Here is an 18,839-nt window from a genome sequence, read left to right on the forward strand (position 1 = left end):
TTGGGGTAATATCTGAGACAACATTGCTTTGTATTTTCCACATAGCAGTTTTTGGAACCAAAGAATTTTAAATGTGTAAATAAACACAAATGCAATTATAAGTTTGTAAAACATTTCCATAAAGGTCACATATTTTTTTGCAAATCTGAAGAAAATCAAAAGCTCACTTTGCTAGAACGGATGCATAAATGTCTGGCAAAAAAAATCCATGTACATTTAAATCTGCTTCAAAACATGTAAAAGCCACATTTTCCTTTGTCAAGATTGCCTCAAAACAATCCTTGAAATCTTCGTACTGAGCAACTTTGTGAGGTTTTCTTATTGTGAATCAAAGACTCCAAGTCAAATGATATTAATTTATAGATTAAACCACAAAATAGAAATAGATCAGCAAGCCAGAGTCACGCAACATCGCTCAAACACATTTCTAACGCCATTTCATAAAGATTACAACCTTTCTGAAAACAAACGGACAAACAGAGAAACTCACCAGAAGTGTCTTGTTGAAACGCAGCGTCTTGCACAACGCTCTCTCTACTACTACAGCAAAACCTCAACAGTGTCCTGTCCCTCGGACTGCCAGGGAATCAAAGCTATGAAAAGATGTGAATGTAGCTGAGCAAATAGGATTAAAGATGGCTAAATCCAAATGGCTGGAAGCACAGCGTGCATTAAAGAGGAATTCTCTCAGGAAAGATAATCCCCATATACGCATTTTAACACACTCCACTCACTCCTGTGTTTTTTACACACAGTCCAAGACAACCCTTGATTGCCTGACTGTCCACACACGAGTGAATAACTATAAATACAGCTCCGCCTGCACCGGTCAGACCGCTGCAGTGACACATGCAACTTCTAATTCCAGAGGTGGAAACTTTACACGTACACTGTAATCATTTTGACATCCTGATAATCGCACATGCTGCCACCTTCCCTCTTCTTCTCCTGGCCACTACAAACCATCACCGCTGTTTGCTCACCTTCAGCACCTCCATCGGTACCTGTGCAGCAGGCTGCAAACTGACAGGTGCGCTGACGTTGATGGCGGGGGTCTGGGACGCTGTGGTTTGTGGGTACGGGGAGGCCTGTTGTCTCCGCTGCTCCCGCCGCTCCTGCTCCTGAAGCTGCTCCCGCATCAGCTGTTGCCGCAGCAGGATGCGTGATGTCATGGCCGAGGAGCTCAGCGGGGGCTTGGAGGAGCCGTGCTGGTCCGACGGGCTGCTGCCGGGAGGAGAGAGAAGCCAGATGAACGAGAGAGAGTAGTTGGATGTCATGGAGGAGAGGAGGGGGGGGGGGGGGTGATAGGATGGGTGAGGTAAGGAGAGGTGAAAAGAAAGAGTGATGGCAGAAAGAGGGTAAGGAGAGGTCGGACGAGGAAGGAGAGGTCAAGCAAAAGAGACGAGAGAGGGGGATGATGAGCAGGAAAAGTGGAGGAAGATGGAAAGAGGGCAGATGGGGTAAAAGGTTAATATGATGAAAGGAAAGTGGCTGATCAAAGGACAAATTTCAACTCTCATAAAACTATTGAATTTCAGACATTTTTTAAGCTTCCACCTTTTCAAATTTGAGAATTTGCTTCTTTTCTTTCATCTGTGATAAATCTCAGTAAATATTCATCACTGGATTTTAGACAGTAGTCAAAAGGCAGCTGCTGCAGCTTCTTCTTTACGCATCACAGAGAGGAACATACTGTATTTCATTACAACGCTGCTTCAAGTTTTCCCACTCTCTTTAAATTTAGACGGCCTCTCCCCCAGACAGAGCCCTGCGGTCCTAAAATAGAGAGACTCTGTTGAAGCAGAAGTTGTCGGGCTGAAGCCTTCATCGAGTGAGTGATCCTTTTGATAAAACTCAGCAAAACGTCTCGCCAATCCAGCTGTGCAGTAATCGCACTAATTAGCCAGCGGAGAGTCAAACACAGCTTCGGTCTGCAGCGTTTTCCTCAACATACCATAATAACCCCCCCTGCCTCTGCCTCCCCTCTGCACTGAATATAATCTCATTCTCTGACACCACACCCACTGAACTGTGCACAAGAGCAAACATTATTCTACAGTATATCATAAAACCACATTTTCCGACCGTTATCAGCAGTTAAATGAGCTTTTATTTTGTTGTTCCACTCATATCTGAAGAAAGAGCAAAAATGGTTCCTGAATAAACTAATGAACCAACAGATTTTATGACTTTTCTAGATTTAGCTGTAGCTCTTCCTTTGTGTTAGTGACTTTGGACAGTTGTGCTCCTTTCATCAGAGAAATTTCAAACACCAGTGGATCTAATGCTGGAACAGTTTTCGCCGTCAGAACTGAACCCTTTGATATTTCTCCTCCCCCCCCCCCCCCTTCATCACTGCGTGAGTGTTTTTGAGTTTCAACAAAAGAGTAGTTTCATTTCCTTTTCTCTTCTCCATTTACGTAAATAAAACTTGAACTGCAGGCAACAGGGCCATAACTGTGATTAAACTAGAGCTGAAACAAGTAGCCGATTATTTTATTCACAGGCAACAGTTTTGATTACCCAGTTATGTCTTGTTAGCTAAGTCATGTGTCATTTTTAAGCTGAAATGTAACCACTGTTACAACTTTTCACTTCTGAGATTGTACACTGAATATCTTTGTGTTTTGTCATTACAAACAGGAAGCTGATATTCAAGTTGCAATGGGTGAATTGACTCATCAAGCAAACAACAGTCAACAGATTCAGAAAACTAGAGGTTAACTCAAGTGACAAACCTCCAAAAATGAGCCATGAGTGCCACATATATACCTATTGACCAAACCAATAAACAAACACAGGGGAGAACTACAGAAACAGTAAGTAAATCTCAAAGCAAAAATACTCTAATCCCCCTTAAGAGCTCTTGGTTTGGGCCTCTGTTTAGAACCAGGTTCCACCCTCAGCTCAGGTCTTTTGCTGGACCAGGGAGGAGGACTCCAGGCAATGCAAACAAAGACAAATTAACTAATGCAATTTAAAACCACAGTCAAATATAGATGTGTGATCTTTAAGTGACTGCAAATGAAGGTAACTCAGTATGTGGTGGTGATGTGGGTGAATGTGTGAAACTAAACCTTCAAACTCTGTCCATCACAGGGGTACTTGTACTTTGAGTATTTACAGTATAAGCTGCTTTATACTTTTGCTCTATAACATTTTATAGGAGTGCATTGTATTTTACTACACTGCATTTACCTTACAGCTGCAGTGACTGAACAGAATCATATTATCAATATAAAATATATAAGATAAATGATGAAGCATTATCTTTACCAGCTGCTCACTTCAAAGTGATGATTATAGAATTATTACAATCCATCCATCCATCCTTTCTTTTGACATAGAGAACTTGAAATATATGTTTTCATGCTATTCCACTGATTGACAGTTGGTGGAAGTGAAGCAGCAACAAACAAAGCATTGGAGCAGTGAGGAAGAAGACTCCTATAAACAATGCAGGTATTTTGGTGAGAATCACTGTACGTAAACAGATCTTTTGTTTGTCTGCAGGGCAGTTTTAAGAAGCATCCGCCACTTGCAACCTTCCCAGCATGCATTTGTCCTGTGTGAAAGTGCAGGATGTTTACTTTTATGGGGTAGATGAAAGTTTAGTAAAAAATGTCACCTAATGATACATCTACTGTGTTTTCACACACATATATCAATGTCCCCATTTAACTTTCTCTCATATGAACACGTGTATTAGTTCTTCCTCTCAGTGATGCCAGCTTCTTTATTACTTTAATTCCCATTTTGGTTTTGCGACTAAAAAGTTCAGCTTAACACGTTCAACCTGACTCAGAGTCCAAATCTCTGTACAAGCTTCTTTCACAGCTTTATATCTGCTCCCCCTGAACTTTACACCAGAAAAACACACATCACTCACAGGCGACGCCCCTCAGTCTTACAGGCTGCCTTTTAATAGTTCTGGCAACAACTCGTCTGATCAAAACATCTTCACACTGTACGAAAACATACGTTCATTTTGATCTCAAACAAAACAACATTCTGAAGGTGCAGCAGCACTTCCAGGAATAAGAGGCAATTCACCAAAGTCAGCATGTGAGAGAAAAGACACATGTAAACCTGGACTGTTTCAGGGAAACAACGGGACGAACATGATGCTCTTAAAGTTCTTCAAGTTGTTTTGTACCCTACCTCCCTACACACCTACCCACTGAGTTATTTGGTGCTTCATGCATCATGATTGACAGCTGACTTCGGTCTGTATTGGCAGGACCTCGCTAAAGCTCCTCTGTCGCAGACTTGACGTCTATAAGGCGCAAGATGGCAGCGTTTGTATCCAGGACATTTTGTGGTCCAACTTTTTATTCAGTCTATGATCTGTACACAAACATTTCTCTTTGCTGCAGAACAACAGTGTCTTAATAAACCTTAACATTAGCACAATAGAGATCATCCACGTCTATATATCTGTTGGGCTGGACTTAAAATACAAACTAAATGTGAAGACTCAGTGTAAACATCAACCATATTAAAGGGTCTGAACTGGAAGAGTCTCATTACACTTGAATAATTACATGTTTCCAAACAGTGGACAGAGATTTACAGCTGAGGTGTGCTGAGAGTTGTAGAACCTCATGATTTTCTTTTCATAAATTCCTGATTATCAGATTGACTTGTGTGTATGTGTGTGTAAGACTGACCAGAAACTCTCTACAAAGCAGAGATCAACTTCTCTTTCTTCTTTTCTACTGTTCTGTGGCTTTTTGCCAAACAAACTGAAACACATAAAAAGCTCTTTTGTCCTTTTTAACTTTTCGCTGGTGTGTGTGTGTGTGTGTGTGTGTGTGCGTGAGATTGGGCACACCTCCTCTCATATTTGTGTATCTCAAAGAAAAAAAAACACAATGGCTGTACAGTCTTGAAGAGACCCACCCACCCAACTCATGATTCCTCTGAATCTCCATCATACTCCATGTTTTACGAATCAGTGCCGAGCGTTTGACGCAGGTTTTACTGACTGACAGTGTGACTGAGACTAAACCTTGAAATGAAGGAACTCTGCATTCTGAGAAAAAAAGCGAGGGTAAGTAGAATTCAGTGGAGCGACGAGTTAAAAATCTGAGCTGTTACAGGATCTGTCAGACCAGTGCCACCTGTACCACTGCAGGTAATTCATAGAACCTTTAGTGAGCGACAGCTCTGCCTGATGGACAATAACGGTAAAGCAACAACCTGATTTAAAGACTAGTAGAATCTTACTTTACTTTGCTCAAACTGCTTTTTTGCTACAAAATAAACCCATTTGACGCCTTTTATGACGTTTTCAGAGTTTTAGATTTTTAAGCTTTTTACTTCTTAGACATTCGCTCAATGCTTATTCTGCAATTTAACCAGTTATTGCCAAAACTACACCAAACACACTGCACAAGGAGAAATCTGCTCAGGTTAAAGACTGTATATACTTCCCACACACGGCTCTGTGCACACTGTCCTTCATGTACACATGTTATTGTAGTATTCTACAAACATACACAATCCAAATTTATGCCTCAATGCGAGACAACAATATCATAGATGCTGAGGCGCCATACTCACAGACAGTCAAAGGAGCAGGGTCTGTACACTTGCACTCCTAAGGCCTCCATATTAGTTTGTTTTTTTCTGAAGGTGCACCACCCGCCCTTGGAGCAGTGAAAGTCATGCCGGCGGTGCAGCGCTGAGAGAGTGTCAGAGGGGGGAGGCTCCGGGGCCTGGCCTGGAATCTCCAATCGCCACACAGTCCCAGGCAGAGGACCAGCCCCGTCCGGAGCAACAGCGGAGCAGAGCAGAGGGCAGGCGCCAACTGGAAACACACCGTTCATCAACACGCCACTTTAAAACCACGCAGATACTGTTTCACTTTAAGAAATGTGTTGCCACCTTAGAGTGTTCACCCAGCAACCAGGTCTTCTAGACTGACCTGAGGAAACCCAGGGTCTAAAAAGAATGCCAACTTTTCATGAGCTAAGAAATCAGCCTGTTTTCAGCTTTTTGACAATGAATTTTCAGATCACACAATGAGGTTTTAACTTGTTTACTTAGAGGTTTGACCTTCACTCTACAGAATGATGTATGAGCAGAGTTTGAAAAGCTGTTTTCACAGGTTTCTCTCTTGAGATTTAGTCAACATCAGCTTGACTAAAACAAAAACTTAATTTAAGAAAAAGATATAGATATAAGTGTAGTATTTATCATGACAATAAGAAATTGTTGTGCACCTACTGCCACTGCCACCCCTCAAAGCATTGGCTTTGGTTACCTAAATGAAGGGTGTGAAAAGTCTAACATGGACATGAAAACCATACTTTGCAAGTTATGCCACACACTGGCCCCCACAACAGACTCAAAGCACCAAATGATGAAAGAATCATAAAAACATTGCGGAGAGAGTTTACGGATGAGAGCCACGAAAGTACAGTCGAGTCCACAAAGCAAATCCCAGACAAATCCCAGGTGTTGCAAGGGGCTTTTGTCTGCAGAACACCATATACCAGAGAATCACAAAGATGGACTAGGAAAAGAACAGCTGTCACACCTTGCATTTGCAGAGACAGATATGAAATGATCCTTGAGGATATGAGATACATTTGCACAGGTATCCATGTTTAAACTCACAATTCAATGACTTTAAGCTTCTCTGCAAGTTGAGAAGATTCATCCATAAAGTCATTACAAGCCATTCTCCCACCAGAGGAAGAGCTTTCATCTCTGAGGGGTGGCCAGGGGAAATGCATGGAGTGAAACATGAAGCACCTTTCACAGGGAGATGCCGCTTTGTATTGACAGAGTGTGTTTAAACATGATAATTGTTTAATTGTAGATAAATGTGGACCCTTCAATACAATCTCTCCTCAAAGGCATTCGTGTTATTGCACTTATTTGTACAAGCAATGAAGCAAACAGTGTCAGGAATACTGGAAAATGAAAACAGAGAACATGAGGGTGAAGTGCAAACCCTTCTTACTTTCACACGTCCTCACATCTGCCTCTGCCTGAAGTGGGAACATGTCAGACGAGCCCACTTAGAAAGGTGCGAGGTGACTCACGTCAAGTTCGACCACCCAGCAGGTTGAAGCGTCTACCAGCAGCTTCATTATGTCATGGACTGGAAGTTGAGTTGTCTCCAAGGTCAACATGCAGCTACACACTGGTGCCCATCCTGTCAAAACCCACAGAAGCCCTCTAGTAATTCAAATTGTATCCTTCCTGTCAGGAATCAAAAGCAAAGACCAACAAGCTGCACAGATACAATTAGATAACACCTTGAACAGAGCAGCTGTGGCTCAGGAGGTAGAGCAGTTCGTCCACTAATTGGAGGGTCAGTGGATCGATTCCAGGCTCCTCCAATCTGCATGTCCTTGGGCAGGACACTGAACCCTAACTTAATGGATAGATTGAATACTCACCCTCAAGAGGTCCTGCTGTGCTGAAGCTTTAGTGTTGTTCTGGATAAAAACATACATTGACCACTAACTATCCATCAACAAAGTCCACATCTTGTCTTCTTATTTTGTGATCTTATATTGCAAACCAACGTCCTGCACTCAGAGGTGAGAAGAGTAACGTCATCGTTAGTCCTGCCACGCCGGCTCTCCCTTCAACACAAACATGGAATCCAGCTCTGCGACTACCTCTGCTGCCGGCATGAGGGCGGAACAACAATGCAATTGTAAGGAGAAAGGGGGCGTGCACGATGTCTTGTGTATATCACGTAGCTATAAAGGGAAAGTAGTGCAAGGGTGTTGAGACGGGAAGACGTTAATGAGATCGCATGTTGAAAGGAAGCTGAGAAACTGTGCTGCTAAAACGCCGTCCTGCAAACCAGCTGCCTGCGATGATCCTGTCTCCTTCAGTTTGTCTCCAGTACAATGCAGGTGTTCACAGAGCAGACGAGGCCGCGTCAACAGACTGCACGACCTCGCTGCTGGAGCACAGCGCTGTGACCCTACATGACAGTGCGCTCATATACACGGACTCCCCTGCTGATCACACACACACTGAGTGCTGCAGCTGGCATCACCCCCCGCAGTCAGTTGCTAGCAAGAAAAATCAGCGATAATGGGAAGCATCTGTAATCTAGTGTCTGCGCCGACATGATGCAGTTTTGTTTTTTTCGGAAAGAGCGTCAAGAAAGAGAGAGAGGAAACTGTACAAACAACTCCAGCTCGGTAAATAGTCCGACTATGTAATCAACTTCAGGTAGAAACTCTGTATTTACCTAAGTATGACCAGTCCAATTGACATGAAATCCAAAACCAACACAGCTTTTTGTACATACATCATAAACCACAGGAAACACAACATCCTGCAGCTGACGCGTCAAACCAACAATGAACCTTTTATCTAGACCCTGGACAATTAGTCGATAAATTGATCAGCAGCTACTTGGGTAACAGAATAACTTGAAGCTTTTCTGTGTCTCAAGCAATAATATATCCAATATCTTTTGGGTTTTTCACCCTTTCTGGGACAGAATAAGTCGTCTCATGTCACCACCTTTGGGATTATGAAATCGTTTTAGATTTGTTTACTATTTTCTGGCATTTTAAACAAAATGCCACTTCAGTCAATAATAAAGAGAACTGTGAACTGCTGCCCTACTTGCAACAGACTCGTATGGTTAAATGAGCCCAGTATCAAACAGAGAAGGGCATAAATGTCTTTACGTTTGTACCAATGAGATTTAGTTTTGCAATTTTCTAAATTGTACACCTGTATTAAGAATAAGGATACATGGACATAAATAAGATATAATCAATCCAAATAAACACAACTAACTGAACTGTAGAATAATTAGCTCCCACTTAATTTAATGACTTGAGGGAACTCTCAGAACATAATACGTATAACTTATTTCGTGTCAAAAAACTCTGAAGTTGACATCAACTTGAACTAAATAAAACCTCTCAAATGTCATGTAAGATGTTTTGCAGTGTACACATTGACAAAGTCTCCACCCAAATGTTTTCATTTGAAAGGGACAGATACGCCAGCTGTCCACATTACTCCACAGTCTTAGAGCTGCAACAGAGACATTTGGAAACCCTACTGGCAACGTTTTAGAGTCTGGACGGGCAGAAACGATGATGTAGATACCCACAACCGCTTTGCTGTCTGGGTCTTTTTTTAGCAATGATGTAGCCTTCGCTGATTGGTCAGGCTTCTATCACATGACCCCCCGTCCGGGAGAAAACAACCGGCATTAGCCTCTGAAACCAGTGTAGAATGCTGACTCTGTTGTCTTCGCAAACAGCTGTTGTGCAGTGAAACTCTGCATTTCAAAACGCTACAACTGCTTGCGTGCGAAGGAGACGAGCTGTCTGCAACGAGGTCTGTGTCCAGTGGCGTTTTCAGCCCTGCATGGCACACACATGCCTTCCTGTCTACACTGGCCCGTGCACGTCCACTGCTGATCCACTGACTGGAGATATGTTTTCAGGCATGTTAGTATGGACGGGGATTAAAACTGATTGGGCACCAGAACGTTCCTGTGGAGAGAGAATGTTTTAGTTTGAAAACGTCATTTTCTAGCCTTATTATTTAAATGTAAAAAGTCCAACCCAACCATCACGATTAACTATGCTGCCTTTTCTATAACAAATTCATCATTTCCTTCAAACAAACACTGGAATAAATTCTCTAAAGCCATCTTCCCTGCTAATTACCACTGCTGCTGGAGAAATTCAGATGCCGGAGCAAAACAAAGCAGGGTAAGCTGTTAAAGCATCCAAAGAGATAATCAGGGTCTTTGCATGGTATTTCCAGCTGGGAGCCAGCACCGGGTGGAATAACTTGAACTTGCCGGGTTTTATTTCTATAATTAGGTGTTGAACCCTCCATAATAACCTTTACTCGTGTTCAGCAGGACGGTGTGCTCCTGCTCCCTCTCCTCCCTTTGTGCTTTAACAAGGGGGAAACAGAGCATCCAAGGACACTCGTCCCAGGGGAAGGATTTCAATACGCTTTCCTGGAGCAGGTTGAGTGAGTCCATAAGGTTCTCAAGTTCATGTCAATAACGTCGTAATTTTGTACAAACACAAGAGAGCGGCTTTTCACGCAACTCGATTTTCCTCAGAGGTGGTGATTATAGTCAAAAAGCACATTGTCGTCCTCAAGAACCTATGGTTATGATTCATAGCGGGACAATACTACTAATCCTTAATTTACACACAGTGAGCAAACGTTCCTTTCTAGACCTTTAGAGAAAATGTTTAACTACAGGAGAAGAGCAACAAGCTTATTTTTCACACAGACAGCAAACATCAACGTATATTCACTTTATTTTGAATCAATTCGCAAAAATTATTAACTGGCTTCAGCTTTTTCATTGTGTGGATTTTCTGCTTTTCTTTGTCTTGTGTGATCTTTGGGGTTTGGCTTTGTCAAAGCAAGCAATTTAAAAATTTCATTGGGTATTTTACTATTTTCTAATGTTTCACAGGCCATAAAATTAGCACATTAACAAGAAATGACCCTGCAGACTAACAGTTTAAGCCATAAATTAATTTTGACATATAATGATGCTAATGTTTGTTTACTCTTAAAAGACTTGTGTCAATAACAGGTGAGGGTGAAACCTGTGGAGGTGGCGCTCTCTGTGTTTTGCAGTTCCTGCTGGTCACCAACAGAGGCTGACAGAGATCACAGATCATCGGTGTCACAGCTCATGAAGCAATAATCCATGTTATTATTGTTAAATTGCACTATAATTCATAGACAGGTTTTAATACTCATCTTTTTTTAATTACAGGTTGATTATTTTCTAATGCAATTCTCAAGCAGGTCGTCCTCTAACTGAAAATTTGGTGGTTCAATCCCAGTCTACCAAAGTGTCCTCGGGCAAGACACTGAATCCCAAATTGCCCCTCATCTGTCCCAGCAGTGTGTGAGTTGTGTGTGTGAATGGGTGAACTGGTCATTGAGACTAGAATATATATAAACACAGGCTTTTACATGATTCTCAGTCTCATAGTCCAGGTGTGGAAAGAGCAAGAGTGATACAAATGTTCATAAACAGTTGAGAAAGTACTTAACTCTGCATTAACATAACTTTGAGTTTATGTTTTTACTTTCGTTCTTCTGAAAGATTATTGAGTAGAACATCAAGCTGCACTTGATGTCGGTCAAGTAGCAATTTACGATATATGAAAACATTTATTTTAAGAAATAAACACTGTGAAAAAATGTCTGAGCATCAATCCCTAAAATCCATATCAGTCGGGCTCTACTGTCCAGCTGTGGAAGCTGCCATCAGATTGTTGATCTTAGTCTTATATATAAATATTTCCTGATCAACAACACAATTTTGTTCATTTTCATATTCAAGCAAAGCTCTTGCACGTCTTTCTATTTATATGAGAATAAACTTTAATGCTCCTGTAAAGTCTCATTTTAAGGAACGACGTGGATTCAAATAAAAATCTTGCACAATTCACAGCTTCTGTCGAACGTTACCTCATGAACTACAAAAGCACGACACAGGTCTTTAAGACTTTTAGCCTCAGTATGACTGCAGCATAAATATTTACAGTGGATTTACATGTCAAGTATTCCTGCAAACAAAATGATCCCCCTCTAACTCTCAGATATAACACATCCACTGCTAAATTTATACAGCTTATTTACACTGCATAGACGACCAGTTTCATCGCCTGTCTCACATCTATATTAGGCACAAAAAATCTGGCACATCGTCTGCAGCAGCCTCAGAGCGCCGTCGAGACGACGTGCATGCAGAAAAACTAATAGACCCGCGAAAGCTGAGATCACATTTTGTCACACTTCAGATATGAAATCTAGAAACAGCGGGGGGCAGCCATGACGAGACGTCACACAAATCAGTAATCACTCTAACTAATTATAAACACTGTGCGCAACAATGTCTCACAACACAGTCATTGTGACTATTATTACTGTGCTGGGTCATCCTCATGTGACGGGAAGAGGAAGTGGGACACCTTCGATTGACGCAACACAACTTCACATTATTCCACAAGAAAAGAAAAGAATCTGTGATTCTCCTGAAGCTTCAGTTACACCGGGTCTGACTGCGGCTCTGCCAGCTCAGAGACAGCCTGTGTGTATGTAACAGTGTAATGGCATTTCGCTAATGAAGAAATTAGTTTAAAAAATGCAGAACTGGGTTAAAGGTTGGGACTGTTGTACGTGATGGTTTTGCTCCTTGCCTCGTGTTTTGGCTGATTTTAGAGAAGTGGAGATGAACTGCGAATCTGCAACAACATGTCGAGAGCCAGAGAGCGTAAAAAATAAAATAGGAGAGGAGTCAACCAAACATCTGCAATAAGAGCTCTGTGTGAGCACAGTGGTGTACTGTCCTCCACACGTCTCACCCTCACAATGAGGCCAAGTATTACCACCTCTGACACACGCAAAATAGATAATAAACAGATAATCACACTGAATTCTGCTGAGAGATGTGTTGTCATCAGCACGCAGGCAAAGTGGTGAGTTTTAAATGTGAACACAACAATGTGTGGTTTTACAGGGATATTGAGGGTGTCACACAAACAGCAGAGACTTCAGGAAATAACCTCGTCTGGCCAAATTATAGAAGTCTGGCACATGACATATTATAAAATTACAATTAGAGATGTTCTTGTAGCATTTTCCCCTCGCTATACCGATACCCGGACTTTGGGTATTGGCCGATATCGATACCATTGCATTAGAAATAATAAATAAAATAACAACTTACATAATTTCAACAGCTGTGTGCTATACGACCTGGCTCAGGTTAAACTTATCTAGTTTGAAGGTCATAACTTTGAATATGAATAAACAACTCTAAGAATACACAACAAACACAACCTTTAAATAGCTCGAAACTGAAGTCTTTCGCTGCTTCACATCTCACTTCTACTTGTGGGACTTTCCAGCTTGATATATTGCACACAAAAAAAGCTGACATTTTAGCTAGCTCAAGCTAACGCTGCAGCAGCCAGATATCACTTCTTTGCAGCAGCTCTAAAAACAGTACTTGCTATTGGCAGAACAACGCAACTGCTGTTTTGGAGAAGAAGAAGTGATTTTAGGGGAAATTAAGCATTTTCAACATCAAGAGGTATTTCTAATGCTGATATCAGTATCAGAACATCTCTAATTACACTTTGTTGTTTTATTTTCGGGCAGATTAAAGATCAAGATTAAGTTAGGACAGATCCAGGGTAGCTCCTCCCCCCCTACTCCCAGTTCTCATGCTAAGCGAAGATGGCGTCTGCTTGCTGCAGCATATTTACTTATTTTACCGATATGAAAGTGATACTGATATTTCATCAACAATCCCCCCCCCCCCCCCCCCCCCACACACACACACACACACACACACACACACCAAGTATTGATGTAACGACCTCCTGAACCACCAGACAGATAACAGCATCTGAATTTAACACCGTGCACAAACACACATATCAGACGGCTCACTCACTGCACTTCCAGAAAAGGGGTGAAAGGTCAAACCAGACCCCCGCCGACCTGACTCAGCTCAATGTTGATTGCTTGGAGAGGCCTCAATGTGTCAAAGCTGAAAATAGCTTTCTAATAACTCTGAGTGCTGCAGAGTGTTTGTGTTCCTGTCCCGAGAGGCCAGAGGAAATATTAGCTATTGATTCATGTATTCTATAATAACAGCTTTGCTCTGTCAGGACATCATCAACATGCAGAATATAGAAATATCCTCATGTTAGACTTGTGCTGGGCATTATAACGACATCATTAATTATCGCAATATAATTTTCATCTGTAGCAATATAAGCTTTTGCATTGTGCAAACACATTAAGACATCAGTGATCGACCTCAGATTTGTAAAGCGTCATTTTCTGAGTCTGCAAAAATCTGACGTTAAACTTAAAATAAATCATGACAATGTGAGATTTATCGTGATAATCACTGATATCGACATTTATCTCGATTTATTTTTTGTCCGTATTTTGATTTTATCGTCTGATGTAATAATAAGCTAATAATAATAACAATCCAATGAATCCACTTAATTCAAACTCAGATTGTGTCTCTCCGGGAGCTGTGTCTGTTGTGTTGATGAATTTTAAAATAGCAATTATTATGTTTGACCGTGAATTTCCAAACCTGCTCCACAGTTTTTTTTCACCTGAATCTACTCAACTTAATTCTAATTACTGTTTTAATCTATTCTAAAAAAATATTGTAATTAGAGTTTCTTCCAAGTTAAAACCCCCACACATCATTCCCCTCGTGCTGCTCCTCTGACCATGAGAAGAGGAGCAGGGCAGCATCTCGTCCACCTCTGACCTGTCTGCTCCTCTGCTCCTCTGCTCCTCTTCGAGCTAATATTTGAAGTTGATGTTGACAAGACAACACCCAAGTGTTGCATAACTTCACGGCAGCAGGAGAATCACTTGGGCTGAGCCCGGAGCTCAGAGGCCGGGACCAGCTCCTCCAACATCCCGCGGGGAGGAGAGGGGAAAAACTCTCCGCGGACTAATTATCACCTAAACACCAAAACCTCTGCAGCGTGGGAAATAACTGTCCACAGCCGGAGGACTGACCTGCTTTTCAGCGGCTGGCTCTTCAGCTCGTAGTAGGTTTTCGGTTCCTCCTGGAACTCCTCTGCGACCTCGAAGTCGGGAACGATCCCCGACTCGGCCTGCATGATGTCGGATGTCAAAGTTTCAGGGAGACGCGGAGCGGGAAAGGAACCCGGGGCAAGACGGGTGTTTGTGCCGCCGTACTTCGCTCCAGCACCGACCGCTGTCACCGCCGGACGCCTCTGTCCGGGACCCGCGGCTCTGTAGTCCTGCGCGGCGGCGAGCAACAGCGCCGCGGACGGGCTGCCGGCGACGCGCCAACTACATCTCCCGCCATGCACCTCGGCTGTCAATTTCAGCGTGATTTTCATTGGTCGCAGCATCCGAGCGATTAAAGCGTAAAAAAGTTTTAATTCCCTTCACTAATCAGTGTCAGCAGCTGTTTAGAGCCGGAACACATTCTTATTCAATGCGAGTAAAGTGGGATTCGAAGTTGACACGTGTTCTTTACAAGCTTCTCTCTTCAATACTTCATTTTGTCGTTTTGTAATTTATTTTTATTAAGTATTTATATCAGTATGTAATGTTGTTATTTGAATAAAACTGTTAGATGAGAGGATAACAAAGTATACATTATTACAATAAAACTTATGTTTAAACTGATTTTAAATTGTTTTCCTTTCATTTGGTCTCTGTCTTGTTTTTTTTAATATCCCTGTACAGCACCATTGTGTTTATAGATGAAATTGCCATGTCTTGCCCCATGTATATTTAAAGTCCACAGCAAAAAAACTACAACAAGTTAAAAGCATGTACAACTTATCAATGATGATCAATAATATTAACAACAACAGTAATGAATCCATCTCTGTTTAGGGCTTTGTTCATTTGAACAAAGGTCAAATTTGCATACAAACTGCACAAAAATCCAAATATTGCCAACATGTCCAATGTGAAGTTACTTAGATCCTGCAGCCATTGCACCCAAATCACAACTTACCTGGAGACTGAGTCGACCCTCATGTCTGTTTCCCTCCTCTGAAGACACTGACTTCACTTTGCTGCTCGTCTCCTCCTCAACTCTCCTCAGTTGGACTCCTGTCTACCACGTGGGGGCAGTATAGAGCTAAACAAATGAAAAATGGTACGCCAGTGTTGTGGGCCCACAGGGGGCACCTTCTATTACAACATGGAAATTCAAGTTCAATATTTGCATTCGTCTCATCCTGTTGAACTGGTTTAAAGTCTGCGTTTTACCAATGTAAATATTATGCAAATGTGCCTCTGCTGGAAAGCACAAACTTCAAAGACCATAAATAAAGCCTTCAATTATACCATGATCACTTAAAACAGACATAGCTGCAAGGAAACATTCCACTTTTAAAGAACATCAATATTTGCACAGTATTTTTATTCTTAGTCACAGTGGCTCATATTAAAAGCAGACCTGGTTACAGTCAGATCAGGAGACATGTTGCAGGACCTGCAGGGCTTCGAGTTCAGTCACAGAGGACACAGACAGACACACAGTAGACTAAGCAACACGCATTATTGTGGGGTGAATAGAGGCAGTGATTACTCAGGGCCTCCTGCTGAGTGAAGACCTGATAGTTTGTAGACGACAATGCCCTTTGTAATTCCTCAAGGAAGTATATAACATACTGTATTTGATACTTCTGGTATAAAGTTCACAGTATTATGATACTATTTTGATTTTACTACAACACAGAAAACTGGACATAATGTTTGAGACTATTTGGATCAATATAATACTCAAAACAGTCGTCAGATACTCACTTCATTTTTTCCATTTTATACCAAATGATACAATGACTTCACTTTGTTTTATTTGAGTGCAATAGTTCTTCCTCTAAAATTAAGATTATACTAACAAAACATGAGATTAACATTTGAAATGAGGGTTTTATAGCCTGCACAGTGTGTAAACAAGTTATAATGAGATATAATCCTCTTAACCATCTAAAACAATAAAATACACATATATTATTTTACATACACAGGCACTCAAAAGGATAATCCTGTTTCCTAAATTTCCCCCGGGATCAATAAAGTGTCTATCTATCTATCTATCTATCTATCTATCTATCTATCTATCTATCTATCTATCTATCTAGAATATATTGCCTTTAATGTTATCACACAATGAAGCATGGCAAAATTACTATCTATCTCTCTATCTAATTATCTATCTAACTATCTATCTATCTATCTATCTATCTATCTATCTATCTATCTATCTATCTATCTATCTATCTATCTATCTATCTATCTATCTATTTATCTATCTAACTATCTATCTATCTATCTATCGATCTATCGATCTATCTATCTATCTATCTATCTATCTATCTATCTATCTATCTATCTATCTATCTATCTATCTATCTAACTATCTATCTATCTATCTATCTATCTATCTATCTATCTAACTATCTATCTAATAATCATATTTTAACTTGGTTTAAGCAAACCATTGTTAAAATCTATTAAAAAATAACACAATGGGATGTTTATGTGGTCCAATCATTTACTTCTGATGGGTTCAGGCTTTAAATTAAACTTGTATTAATTTCTTGCAATATCAACATCATAAAATGTGTAGTTTTAGTCAATAATCGATCAGTCTGCTCATCTGTATAGATCAAACAATCCAGGCATTAAAGCTGCAGCCCACAATAGAATAATGTCCAGCATCGTATTGACCATGTGCCACGTGATAAACGACCACGTGGACATAATTACAACGACTAACATGCGGTTGTTTGCTCCGCATTGTAAAGTTTTAATAAACAGTGACAGCCAGTGCAAACATCGCTGTCTCAAAACTCGGAGCGTGACCTGGAATGTGGGCCGGCAGCAGCAGCGACACGTTTCAGGTGTGAACAGACGAGTCCTCTTTACTTCTGTTGACTTTCCTCATTGCTTTTGTTTTTAGTCGCAGCTCATTCATGGGAGTCAATGTGATTAGTGTGCTGCAGCCGTTTGACACTTCCTTGTGCTCGAGTCAAAACATCCTGGAAAGTGAACCCAGGCTGTCTGCTAGTTCCAGGAAACATATTTTGACATATTGACATTCACTGATCATAAAAATACAACTCTGTATATAGGCCTACATGTCTGTGCCCATCATTTTATTATCATTATACATATATTGGCCCATATAGAGGGAATACTACAGGCTTATACTCCCCTCAATTGTGTTTTTCATGGAAATATTAAGATATCAAATGGTCAGTGACTTTATTTTCCCTTTGTATAAACCATCAGATTCTGACCAGGTGCACCATCTGTCCAGTATTTCATAGACAGAGATAATAATCAAAATGTGAACAAACAACCTCCTCCAAATCTGATGAGCATTGTCCAGTGAAACGTCCTTTCAGATATGTGGCTGCATGATCTACCTGCAAAAAGTATAAGTTGTATGTTGTACCAGGAATTTGCATCACCCTTACTAGAGATAAAGTTATCTGTAGTAATATGTAGTTTTTAAAAAAAATTTCAGTTCTTATTACAATGATGTGTAGTTTGAGTGTATTTGCATAAAGCCTCCGCCAACCAGCATTTGACTATACTTTCTACTATATATAAACAGACACACTATGATGCATAAAAACACAAAAACATCTCCCCAAATTGCACAGTTAGTATCGTGCATGCAGCAGCCCGGGTTGTACTTTTAATTAAACTTTCTGTGTTTTAATATTTAACATCCAACTACTGTGAAGATCTAATATTTCAAAATAAAATCCACAATTGAATGAACTACCATCTTAAATTTACATCTATGCTTGCTGACTACCGGCTGGTGTGGCAACATGTTTAAAGTGCTGAAGTTTTATGTGCTAGTTATTACAGGGAAGCACTTTCTTAGTATTACCCAAGTTCCCTGAGTGTAGTCCCAGACCGCCTGATGAGGGTAACGAGGGTAATGAGGGAATCCTATTCTTTTGTTTACAAGAGCGTTGTCCTGTAAGGAGGAGACTCACTGGACAGATGGTTACGGGGGATCTTAATGAGATATTTATTCATGTCTGATGTCAGAAAATACATGCAGAGGGGGGGGGGGGGGGGGGGGGGGGGGGGGGGGGGGGTTGTGTGGGGTGGGGTGGGAGGGCCTCTCTCTCTGATTGACAACAGAATTCATTGTAGAGCGTTCGTGTGAGGACATACAGTAGCAGCAGTGCAGACTTTAATCACAACATGCAGGATGTCAGTTAACCTCAGTGTTAAATTAGCTCTGGGTTTATTTGTGAAGCAGGGTGTGATGTCACCTGTTTCTT

General features: G+C 41.1%; 1 protein-coding gene across 8 annotated transcripts in view; it reads right to left on the reverse strand.

Annotated features, from left to right (window-relative positions):
• LOC109635259 (microphthalmia-associated transcription factor-like) overlaps nucleotides 1–15,597 on the reverse strand; it is a 33,103-nt gene extending 17,506 nt beyond the window's left edge. The window contains exons 1-2 of one of the 8 annotated variants that reach the window (XM_069526729.1): nucleotides 15,536–15,597; nucleotides 984–1,224 (exon numbers count right to left, since the gene is read on the reverse strand). In XM_069526729.1, coding sequence (XP_069382830.1) covers nucleotides 984–1,224; nucleotides 15,536–15,558 — 264 coding nt within the window. In that variant the 5' untranslated portion in view covers nucleotides 15,559–15,597. Of the gene's footprint in view, nucleotides 1–490; nucleotides 702–983; nucleotides 1,225–5,565; nucleotides 5,832–6,973; nucleotides 7,177–14,556; nucleotides 15,194–15,535 lie in introns of those variants that run through there. The other 7 variants (XM_020096332.2, XM_020096331.2, XM_069526730.1 and 4 more) reach the window with 7 other exon arrangements.
• Between the last annotated feature and the right edge of the window lie 3,242 nt (nucleotides 15,598–18,839).

Source organism: Paralichthys olivaceus, chromosome 6 (assembly GCF_024713975.1).
Source record: "Paralichthys olivaceus isolate ysfri-2021 chromosome 6, ASM2471397v2, whole genome shotgun sequence".
Lineage (NCBI taxonomy): Eukaryota > Metazoa > Chordata > Actinopteri > Pleuronectiformes > Paralichthyidae > Paralichthys > Paralichthys olivaceus.